The sequence below is a fragment of the Callithrix jacchus genome, chromosome X (genome assembly GCF_049354715.1).
Source record: "Callithrix jacchus isolate 240 chromosome X, calJac240_pri, whole genome shotgun sequence".
NCBI classification, from domain to species: domain Eukaryota; kingdom Metazoa; phylum Chordata; class Mammalia; order Primates; family Cebidae; genus Callithrix; species Callithrix jacchus.
The window spans coordinates 48992211-49004361 of NC_133524.1; the positions used below are offsets into that span (position 1 = coordinate 48992211).

The 12151-nt window shown below is 45.0% G+C and overlaps 1 protein-coding gene across 2 annotated transcripts; it reads left to right on the plus strand.

Moving 5' to 3' along the window:
* Window positions 1–203: 203 nt before the first annotated feature.
* SSX4B (synovial sarcoma, X breakpoint 4B) lies at window positions 204–10357 on the plus strand. Of its 2 annotated transcripts, XR_008478902.2 has the most exons (9): window positions 204–284; window positions 1521–1609; window positions 2036–2150; window positions 2885–2980; window positions 5022–5071; window positions 7037–7196; window positions 8670–8815; window positions 9673–9775; window positions 10210–10227. XR_008478902.2 is itself a non-coding variant. In XM_002762834.6 (8 exons), exons 2-7 carry the CDS (start codon window positions 1541–1543, stop codon window positions 9771–9773), a joined length of 591 nt encoding a protein of 196 aa, XP_002762880.1. In that variant the 5' UTR covers window positions 204–284; window positions 1521–1540; the 3' UTR covers window positions 9774–9775; window positions 10210–10357. The 2 variants fall into 2 exon arrangements, 1 of the variants encoding a protein (XP_002762880.1); XM_002762834.6 differs by lacking the exon at window positions 8670–8815 and having other exon boundaries at window positions 10210–10357.
* Window positions 10358–12151: the final 1794 nt, after the last annotated feature.

The following is a 12151-nucleotide window of genomic DNA, read 5'->3' on the forward strand; positions in this document are numbered from 1 at the left end:
TCCCAAGAGACGCTTTAGGCGGGAAAATCAGAGTCTCCTGTCCCTGGGCCCTAGACTGACAGACCCCACACCCGCTGTGCTTGTCCCGCCTACTGTTCTGACTTCTGATTGGCCAGATGGAGTTCACTCCCCACTCTGATTGGTCCATCATCTTTGGGTGGTGCTGTTGCAGAATATTAAATTCTCCTGCAGCCATACTTTTCGCCATTTTTGCCGACCTCGCGGCTTGCTGCAGACATAGCCTTCTGTGTTGCAGACCTTGCCACTGCTGCTTTGTCTCTGAGGTAGGTTATCTTTTAGGAACACTCTAGATGGGCTAAGGGGGGCAGATAGAAAAGCGGGAAGCCTCTTGAGACCCCTCAAGTGCTTGGAGTTCTGGAAATCTTGAGCACAAAGAGTGCTAGTCCCCTGGCCTTTCAGGACCGCCATGATGGCGGATCCTCCCGCCTCGGCCTCAGGTATACAGGCCCGTGCCATCCCGGCCCCACGAATTTATTTTTTTGTACTTTAATAGAGACAGGGTTTTGTTCTGTTGGTCAGGCCAGTCGCAACCTTCTAGGCTCAAGCAATCCTTCCACCTTGGCCTTGGGACGCCATGTAGGCCGGGCCGGCCTTGACTTTGGGGCTCAAGCAATCCTCCCACCTCGGCCACGGAACTGCAGGCGGGCACCACCCCATCCCCACTAAGGTTTTTTTTTCTTTTTCTTCGTTAGGTGAGTTGTTACACAATCCTCAGCAGATCCTGACTTCCATGGCCACCGTCCGGCTTATTTTTTACTTTTTTAGGAGAAACGGTTTCGCTATATTGGCCAGAATGGTCTCGACCTTCTAGTCTCAACTATTCTCCTGCCTCAGCGTCAGGACTGCAGACATGCACCACCCTGCCCATGGCATTTTTTTTTTTTTTTTTTTTAGTAGAAACCGGGTTTCGCTATGTTGGCCAGGCTGGCCTCAACCTCTTGGGCTCAAGTGCTACTCCCACCTTGGCCTCAGGACTACAGGCATGTGCCATTCCACCCCTGCTACTGCTAGGGTTTTTTTTTTTTTGTTTGTTTGTTTGTTTGTTTGTTTTCTGTAGAGATGGGATTTCGCTATGTTGTCCAGGCTGGTCTCACCTCCTGGGCCCAAGCAATCCTCCCACCTCAGCCTTGGAACTACAGGTTCTGAAGTGTCAGAACGCCCCCACTCAATAAAATTATGCAGTCATGTCCCTGCCTCCCCAACAAGGGTCTGTACATCTTTTAGGGTAAGTCTACCTCTAGGGAAATGAAAACAACAGTAGCCAACCCCCTCCCAAAGACTCAAGGCTGCTTTGCCCTTAGGAAAGCTGTCATCTCCAATCAGTACCTCTCCCAGAGACCCTTGGCTCCCTGTTTTCATCTGACTTCTCCCCGTGTCCTTACTCGGGGACGGATAAGCCATGGATGGAGAAATGCAGCACCTGACTCCAGGTGACTGTGACCGGCCTTCAGTGATTTCCCCCTCCACAGGGCCTTTAACTTAGGATGTTTCTCTTGCAGGTCAGACTGCTCCCAGAGCCATGAACGGAGACGGCAGCTTTGCAAAGAACCCCAGTGATGATGAGCAAATATCAGAGAATAAACGCAAGGTGAGGTGACCTGGAGGGGCAGAGTAGTGGCCCAGGGGACAGTGCAGGGTGACCAAGTTTCTGAGAAGGGGAGGACAGAGGTGCTGGGGACAAGGAGCAGGGTCTTCGGGAGATCTGGGCCCTTGGGAGTCTCCCACCCTCGCTCTGTCATCACCTAGCATCCTTGGAGACAAGTCTGTTACCTGGCACTACATTAGGTGACCCTCAGTCCATTCTGGAAGGTGGAAAGAGATCCAGCCAGCAATATTGAAGCCCTACTATGTGCCGGGGAGAAGCTAGGGAAGATAGCCTGTGCCGTCTCAGCTGTGGCATCAACCAGGAGGGATTACCATCCCCACATTCAGCACACAGGAAGCGGTTCCCCCTGCTTGGCAGACTTGCCTAGCTGAGTGACTACCAGAATTTCTTTTCTTTTTTATTTTCTAGGCCTTTGCTGATATTGCCCAATACTTCTCTAAGAAAGACTGGAAAAAGCTGAAATACTCGGAGAAAATCACCTATGTGTACATGAAGAGGAACTATGAGGCCATGCGTACACTAGGTAACAGAAAGTTCTAGATACAGCTAAGTCTGGGGACACATGAGCATCCCTTTTCCTGCTTTGGCTACTTCTCAGGCTGCCGAAAGCACCCCACATTTTCCTTTTGTGCAGGGAAAAATCCCAAGCCAGCTTCTGGGTGTTCTGTTCTTCTGTAGCCTGTCAGGGCTGAGGGCAGGGACTGGCCAGTGGAGCTCATACCTGGACCTGCGTAGTTCCCCTGTAGGCGTCTGTTCTGATGAGCACAACTGTCCATGGCATCCTGGCCCCCCACCCTCGGCTTCTCTCTCTCTCTCTCTCTTTCTCTCTCTCTCTCTCTCTCTCTCTCTCTCTCTCTCTCTCTCCTCTCTCTCTCTCTCTCTCTCTCTCTCTCTCTCTCTCTCTCTCTCTCTCTCTCTCTCAGCTTCTCTCTTTTTTTTTTTTTTGAGTCAGAGTCTCACTCTGTCACCCAGGCTAGAGTGCGGTAGTGCAATCATAGGTCAACTGCAGCCTCGCACTCCTGTAGCAATCCTCCTGCCCCAGACTCTGGAGTAGCTGGGCTACAAGCATGTGCCAGCATGCCCAGCTAATTTTATTTTATGTTTGGTAGATATGGGGATCTTTATGTTGCCCAGGTTTGTCTTGAGCTCTTGGCTTCAAGCAGTCCTCCCGCCTCAGCCTCCCAAAGTGCTGATACTACAGACATGAGCCAGGCCTAAGCTTGTCTCTTAAGGAATAAGCATTTTGCTTCTTTCTAGGTTTCCAGGTCACCATCCCACTTTTCATGCGTGATAAACAGGCCGAAGACTCACAGGAGGATGATTCTGATAGAGACTCTAACCCCGGGAATCTGCGTGAGTAGATGGGAAGGGCTGGAAAGGGTCTCCTCAAGCCCAGCTGCTTTTCTGCTCAGCTACCCGGGAAAGATCCTCAGGCATTTGCCTCTTCATACACATCAGGGCTGAGTGAAAAAAAAAAAAACACATTCAGAAAGTTCTACAGAGGCCACTCATATAAAATTCTAAAACATGCAAAACAAGAATATATATTATTATGGATAATAAATAAGTAAATGGTAAATATATTAAAACATAAATGTGAATAAAAAGCCATCAAACTCAGGAGACCGGCTGTAAGTGGAGGAGGGAGGGTAGGGATTGGTGAGGGCTTCACGGACAGCTTCAGCTGTGTCTTCTTTATAGTGGTTTTGGGGGTTTTTGTTTTTTGTTTTTTTTTTTGGTTTTTCTTTTTTTGAGATGGAGTCTTGCTCTATTGCCAGGCTGGAGTGCAGTGGCACAATGTCAGCTGACTGCAACCTCTGCCTCCCGAGTTCAAGTGATTCTCCTGCCTCAGCCTCCCAAGTAGCTGGGATTACAGGCACTGGCCACCACGCCTTTTTGTATTTTTAGTGGAGACAAGGTTTCACCATATTGGTCAGGCTGGTCTCGAATTCCTGACCTTGTGATCCGCCCGCCTTGGCCTCCCAAAGTGCTGGATTACAGGCGTGAGCTACTGCGCCTGGACTGTTTATCATGTTTCTAATATTCTGAATAAATAAATCAGATCTAACATAGTTGTGGGATAATGTTGAGATCTGACTGGACTCAATATTATTCCACATACTTTTCTGTGTGTTTGAAATACTTCTTTTAGGCCGGGCATGGTAGCTCATGCCTGTAATCCCAGCACTTTGGGAGGCCGAGGTGGGTGGATCAAGAGGTCAAGAGATCAAGACCATCTTGGTCAACAAGGTGAAACCCCGTCTCTACTAAAAATACAAAAAAATTAGCTGGGCATGGTGGCATGTGCCTGTAGTCCCAGCTACTCGGGAGGCTGAGGCAGGAGAATTGCTTGAACCCAGGAGGCAGAGGTTGCAGTGAGCCAAGATCATGCCATTGCACTCCAGCCTGGGTAACGAGCGAAACTCCATCTCAAAAAAAAAAAATGTTAAAAGTGTAGATCCGCCAAAAACTTCCAGAGTTTGTTTCATTAACAGGGTGTAGGTATTGGATAAATTTCTTATGAAAGAGGATGATAAACACATGTAACAAAGATTGCTGTTTATCTGTATTATCAAAACCAAATAGTCTTCTCATTCCCAAACAACCCTGATTCTCCGCGTTGAGCTTGGAAGAGGGTTTGAAAGAGTGATCCCTCATCCAACATAGAGAGCTTTCCCACTAGTCAGTGAGCAGAGATAATGTAGGGTGAGAAAAGACAGATTCCAGGTTAGAGATCTTTGTGCATTTCAGTATATAAAGGGGACATATGTGTTTACTTGCTCTTCTGCTCTGACAACACAATTATAAGACAAGGTCAGAATGTCCCAACTGTCTGGTAGACCTATTACTCCCCAGCTAAACAAGCCAGATTCTGCAATCTCACATAATCACTATAAGAGGTCTGAAAATTCAGTTCTTGAGTATCTGCCAAGTTTCTGACATTAAAGGAGTGTCTTTCTACTGAAAGCATTTCAGAGCCACTGGACTAAATCATGGTTCATCACACATTTCACAGCTTAAGTGACATACCTTATGACATTCACCCATTGTAAGTGTACAGTGATTTTTAGTTGTTGCACATCTTGAGTGGATACAGTTCAGATTCCCAACCAATTTAATCATTTGGGGGAAAGTCAAAGACATGTATAATGGAATAAGATGAGACTGATGGGTTTAGTAGCCTTTGCTAAACAATGAGAAGGAAAATTCTGAATAGATGCCACAGGGAAGTGCACCAACCATTGCTAAAGATAACTCACAAGCAAATCTCAACTACTCAACAATGAGTGGACTCGTAATCCTCTGCTGCAGAATACCCTGATGCTGTGGAAGTCTCTCTAGAGTTTGGAAATATTTACTGACAAAGAAAAATTCTGATATATTCTCGTTTCAGTTGAATGTCATACAATGACTTTTGGCATGTTCCAGGGACTCTTCCCGCAGGTGAGTATCTCCCAAATCTAAAGTACCAGAGAACCTTTGTCCCTCCATGGTTGTGAACACTGGTAAGAGTGGAAGAATATCAAAAATGTCCTCACTGCCTCCTTCTCCTTGTGTTTATCACAACACCTGATGTAGCATCGATGGCTTGATAATAGTAACAGTTGTGATGGTTAATACTTCTTTTGTTTTCATAGTGATGCCAGATATTATTTTAAGCAGTTCACATGGATTAATTTCTTTAATCCTTAAGAAAACCTTCATGACGTTGTTTCTATTATCTCCAAATAATGAGTCACACACTTCAGTTGTCATCCATATAAAAGCCATGCGACTCGGCACAAATCTTCTATTTCTCTGAGCTCCAGATGCTTGTCCATTAAATGGAAGTAAAGAATCATAGTTGGCCAGGCATCATGGCTCACATCTGTAATCCCAGTACTTTGGGAGGCTGAGGTGGGCACATCATGAGGTCAGGAGATCAAGATCATCCTGGCTAACACCGTGAAACCCTATCTCTTAAAAATACAAAAAATTAGTCAGGCGTAGTGGTATGTGCCTGTAGTCCCAGCTACTCCAGAGGCTGAGGCAGGAGAATATTTTTTAACCTGGGAGGCAGCGGTTGCAGTGAGCCGAGATTGCTTGTGCCAGTGCACTCCAGCCTGGGTGACAGAGCAAGACTCCATCTCCAAAAAAGAGAAGAAAGAATCGTAGTTCATGCTGTAGATCATAGTTAGCAGCAAAATAATAAAGTGAGGCTATTGTGGTACAGAGATAGATGTTAAATAATTTATCTGAGGCACAGTAGCAGTGATAGTCTAATCCAGAGCTCCAAGCCATTTAAAGCTCATTCACGTTTTCATTTGTTGATGAAGTTCCGCTGTTGCTCACTAGGGCTTTACCCCATAGGGCCTGCTGGTGCTTCCATTTAGACACCCACTTTGCAACAGAAAGGACCAGCTGGCCTCTGCTCTGTTACCGGGGCCATTCACATGGATTAGGAATCACTTTCACTATGGGCCCCTCCCTACTGTGAGGTGCTTGAGGGCCTGGTCTGCACCTAGGGCATCTGGGAAGCCCCAGTTTCAGCCCAGGGAATCCCTCAGAGGCCCCTGAATGAGTGACTCCACAACTGCAGATTCAACTCCTAGAGGGTAAAGGGATCTGGGAGTTGAGTTGCCAGTGTGGAGACCGAATTCAAAGAAGGATCATGAAAGATAATAACTTTTATTATTACTACATTCAAGCAGTGTTTACAAGCTCAGAGAGGACTTTCCCTTAGCCTATTTTACATGTATCGTTTCATCATTTCATTAGTGAGGAAGCTGAATAAAGTACCTTGAGATTGTCGGTCAGTGACACATCTCAGTGCAACCAAAATTGGTATGGGTGCCACCTCAGTTAATTCCACATTCACTGTTGGTACCTCGGTAGATGGTATGGTATGCCATATCCGGTACTGCTTTCTTTGCTGCCTAGACTAATTTCTGCAAACTATTTATTTGCCTCTCCCTTCCCTGTATTCATCTCCCTACACCATCTTTTCCAGCAGTGTTTTGTCCCCTCTCTTTGTTTTTACATTTACTCAGCAGCTGTCTACAAGCTTATATGGGATACCTTGTATTTTATAGAAGCTATTCCTTTTGTAGACCTTGTGAATTCTTAGAATGCTATTCTTTTCCAAATCTGTACACCACACTCTCAATGACATGGAGACTTTTGCTGTTGGCAAGGATATCGGTCTTAAAAGAGAGTGAAGATAAGCATTCTAGCCCTGGAAACCCCATTTGTTTAGGCCCTTCTTTTCCCTTCTAACCTCCCAGGTTTCTCCTAACTGAGGTATGTATAACTCTCCCAGCATTGTTGAGAACATTGATTAAGGTAATGCCTGTGAAGACACTTTGTAAGCTCTAAAGCACTATAGAAATGCAACTGATACTGTTTATCTGTGATCTTCACATTACAAAGATCATGCCCAGGGAGCCACCAGAGGAAGAAGGAAATGATTCCGAGGCAGTGCCAGAAACATCTGGCACACAGAATGATGTGAAAGAGCTGTGCTACTCGCAGTGCACCCCGATGTACTCTGGAAAGCCAAGTACCTTGGAGATGACTACCAACATACCTGGTAAGAGGAAATAATTTGAGAACAACCCCTCTGGCTTCCCTGGCTATGTTCATGTGTGGGTTGGGTGTGTGGCATAGACCCCCAACAAGCCTGGGTCCAGGCTGGGCTGAGGAGCTTACCCAGCTCCAGATGAGATGTTAGACATGACTTCCAGAGACACAGACTTGAGTTGTCATCCATATAAAACCATGTGACTTGGGGCACGTCTTCTAAATTTTTTGAGCTCCAGATTCCTAGTCCATAAGATGGAAATAAAGAATCATAGTTAATAAATTGTTTGGAGGCATTAAATTAAATCTAGAAGGCCTGATGACATGAAAGGTGCTCAAGCAATTCTACCTGTGATAACCTGGGATCATATCTTACTCAGCTCAATGTCTGATAACCAATACAGCCTCAGAGATATTGCAGGTTCGGTTCCAGACCACTGCAATAAAGTGAGTCCCACTTTTTTTTCGCAGTGCATAAAAACATTATGTTTACACTATACTGTAGTCTACTAAGTGTGATAGCATTGTCTAAAAATGTACATAGCTTAATTTTAAAAATAATTTACTGTTTAAAATGCTGACAATCTTCTGAGTCTTCAGTGAGTCACACTCTCTTTGCTGGTGGAAGGTCTTGCCTCGGTGTTGATGGCTGCTGGCTAATCAAGGTGGTGGTTGCTGAAGGTTGGAGTGGCTGTGGCAGTTTCTTGTAAACAATGAAATTTGCCACATCGATTAGCTTTCCCTTTCTTGAAAGATTTCTCTGTAGTATGTGGTGCTGTTTGATAGCATTTTACCCACAGTAGAACTTCTTTCAAAGTTGAAGTCAATCCTCTCTAGCTATGAAAGTCCGAGATGGCATCTTCTTCCAATATAAGGCTATTTTATCTACACTGAAAATCTGTTTTTGGTGTAGCCCCCTTCATCAATTATCTTAACTAGATCTTCCGGATAACTTGCTACAGCTTCTCCATCAGCACTTGCTGTTTCACCTTGCACTTCTATATTATGGAGACAGCTTCTTTCCTTAAACCTCACGAACCAGCCTCTGCTAGCTTTACACGTTTCTTCTGCAGCTTCTTCACCTCTCTCAGCTTTCATAGACTTGAAAAGTGTTTGGCTCTTTCTCTGAATTAGACTTTGGCTTAAAGAAATGTGGTGGCTAGTTTAATCTTCTATCCTGACCACTCAAATTTTCTCTATTTCATCAGTAAGGCTGTTTTGCTTTCTTACTTGTGTGTTCGCCAGAGTATTTGTGGTATTATTACCTCCAAGAACTTTTCTTTTGCATCCACAGCTTGGCTGTTTGGTGCAAGGGGTCTAGCTTTCAGCCTATCTTGGCTTTCACCATGCCTTCCTCACTAAGCTTTGCCATTTCTAGTCTCTGATTTAAAGTGAGAGACATGTGATTCTTTCTTTTATTTGAACACTTCGCGGCCACTGTAGGGTTGTTAATTGTGCTAATTTCAGTATTGCTGTGTCTCAGGACATAGGGAGGCCCAAGAAAAGGAAGAGAGACGGTGAACAGCTCATCGGTGGAGCAGTCAGAACACACACAACATTGATCGATTAAGTTTGTCATCTTTTATGGGTGCAGTTCCTGGTACCCCCAAAACAATTACACACAACAGGGTGACTATAGTCAATAATAATTTAATTGTACATTAAAAAATAACTAAAAGAGTCTAATTGGATTGTTTATAACACAGAAGATAAATGCTTGAGGGGATGGATACCTTATTTTCCATGATGTGATTATTATGCGTTGCATACCTGTATCAAAACATCTCCCGTACCCCATAAGTAGGTATACACCTACTGTGTGCCCACAAACATAAAAAACAAAAATTATCTTAAAAGACTAAAAAACAGTTAGAATAATACCATTAAAGCTCACTGATCACAGATCACCATAACAGATATAGCAATAATGGAAAAGGGTAAAATTGGTGAGAACTTCCAAAAAAAATTGCAGTATCTGTGAAGCACTATAAAAATGTGGCACTGTGAAACAAGGTATGCCTGTGTGCCCTTAACAAATACCTGCTGAATGAAAGAAGGTATGGTATGGGTGAATGTTCCCATAAGTGAAGAGGTTGAGAATCTAAAGCTGACAACACAAGGAGCCCAAAGCTAAAACTTTAATTGGCATTTGGCCTGTATTGGTGTGGGTCTAAGGTCTCAGCCTCTCTAAGCCAGAGAATGTGAAAAACTGGATAAAGAAGGCCCATGGGTACTTGCTTATTCGTAAAGGATTTTATTTTTCCTTCACTTCTGAAGCTCAGTTTGGCTGGATATGAAATTCTGGGTTGAAAGTTCTTTTCTTTAAGGAATTTTAGGTGACAAAACCTAAAATGCAATAAAAAATTAAAAAATAAAAAAAAGAAGGCCCATGGGCACTTGGGAGTAGGGAGGCATCTCCTTTTGAGAAAACAGAGCCTAACACTCTCAAATCTACCCAACTCTCATATTGCAACTCTTCATCATAGAACCCAAAAGGGCGACAAATGCCTGGACCCATAGACTGCGTGAGAGAAAGAATCTGGTGATCTATGAAGAGATCAGCGACCCTGAGGAAGAAGACGAATAACTGTAAGTGAATCTTCAGCTCATCCCCCACATCCCTGCCAATATGCAATTCTGTTACAGTACTGGTATCCCATCTTGTCACTTGTTCCCCAAATCATTCACTTCCCTTAATTTTCTGGGGTACAGCACTGAGGTTGAATGGTGAGATTTCCCATACTCTTTCTACTCTCTGCGCTGAATATCCAGGGATCCTCCCTACCCAGTATGCTGTGGGTTCCCAAATCCCATGTCAGCCTCAACCCTGATATGTGGGCCACACCTTCCTCTAGCCTAGGAATTCATAAACCAGGCGAGGAGGTCACTGTGGCATGAGCACATTGTTCACTTCAAGGAACAGTGGAGGGTGTGTGCAGGGTCTGCAGGTCAAGAGTTGAGATTGAGTTATCGGGCAGTCGGAACTCACTGCCACTTTTTTTTTCTCTCTCTTCTTGCCTCAGCCTCAGGGATATGACACATGCCCATGATGAGAAGCAGAACTTGGTGACCTTTCACGAACACGGGCATGGCTGCGAACACCTCGTCATCAGGTGTATAGCAAGTGTTCACAACAATGAAAAGTTGAACGTTTTTTTTAGTGTGCCAAGAGTTTGATGGTAGCTTTTCTGTTGTATTTTCTTATATGTGCTATTGGTAGATACTAGCGTTTCTGTTGATGAGCAAGATATACTTAATACATATTTCGATTTGTGTATCCATGCACCTACCTTAGAAAGCAAGTATTGTCAGGTATTCTCTGCATAGAAAAGCACCTACCCTCCCGGATGTGACTACTGAGGGCAGTTCTGAGTGTTTAATTTCAGATTCTTTCCTCTGGATTTACACACACCACACACACACACACACACACACACACAAGTACCACTATAAGCATCTCCCATCTGCTTTTCTCCACTGCTATGTGTCCTGGTTAAGCCTCCCTCACTCTGCTTCCTGTTCAACATGCACTCACTGCTGCAGACTTCCTTCAATGATTCCCTGTATGCTACAGTTAATAAACATTTGCAAACTTTCTCCAGTTGTTTGTGCCTCTCAGTATTGTGCACACAGCACCATGCACGTGTGTATTTCTTTAGACATATTCTTAAAAGTGGAATTGCTGCGTCAAAGGAGTCATTTATTCAATGAAAACCTAAGGGATGCGTACTGCTGCTGAATGCCGTTCTAGGTGCTGGAGAGACACTGGGAACAAGGCAGACATGTTCCTGACTACCATTCTAGAGGAGGATGTTTCCGGTTGTTGCATTTTTGTTTGTTTTTTTTTTTTTTTTTCCTAGAGACGGGGTCTTGCTCTGTCCAGGCTGGAGTGCAGTGACATGATTATAGCTCAATGCAGCCTTGACCTCCTGGGCTCAAGCTATTCTCCCACCTCAGCTTCTGGGGTAGCTGTGACTATAGGCACACACCATCACGCCCCACTAATTTTTTTAGATTTTTTTTTCAAGAGAGTCTCACTATGTTTCCCAGGCTGGTCTCAAAACTCCTGGGCTCAAGCGATCCTCCCACCTTGGCTTCCTAAAGTGCTGAGGTTACAGGTGTGAGCCACTGTATTTGGCCTCCGGTTTTTATTTTGATAGAACCTATACACTTCAGTCCTGGAGCAGGATTCTGCAGCAGGTGGTTAGGCATCTTGGCCTTGCTCTCCAATGATTTTGGGGTTCAAGGGCTGGGACGGTCCATTTGGAAGTATGTAGGAGGAGACACAGATGAAATTGTCAACTGCAGAACGTGGAGGAATCAGTAAGATGTGTCCACTGTAGACCCTATGGTGGACAGGGACTAGAAGAGTCCACTTAGTCTTTATGCAGTGGAGCAATCATGAAAGTCCACTGTACAGAAGCATGAGGCTGGCCATCAAGGGTCTCACCAACTAAGGGCCTGGGGGCTGGGATGGGGACGATGACTTGGGAATGGGACAGTTCTTTCTCGGATGTACCATTGTACGGTGCAGAGGTGAAACAGTTCTGGGGAAGGGAAGGGCAGAGGGGAGTCTATTTTAGAACAAATCATGTGTGAATGGAAACATTAAGGCTTCATTCACACACAGCGGGCTTGAAACACCAACCCCGGGTGGAGGCGGGATTGGAGCTGGTTTTGTTGTTTAGTTTTGAGAGAGTTTTGCTCTTGTTTCCCAGGCTGGAGTGCAATGGCACGATCTCAGCTCACTGTAACCTCCACCTCCCGGATTCAAGCCATTCTCCTGCCTCAGCCTCTTGAGTAGCTGGGATTACAGACACTCGCCACCACGCCCGGTTAATGTTTGTATTTTTAGTAGAGACAGGGCTTCACCATATTGGTCAAGCTGGTCTCGAACTCCTGACCTTGTGATCCACCCGCCTTGGCCTCCTAAAGTGCTAGGATTACAGGCATGAGCCACTGCAC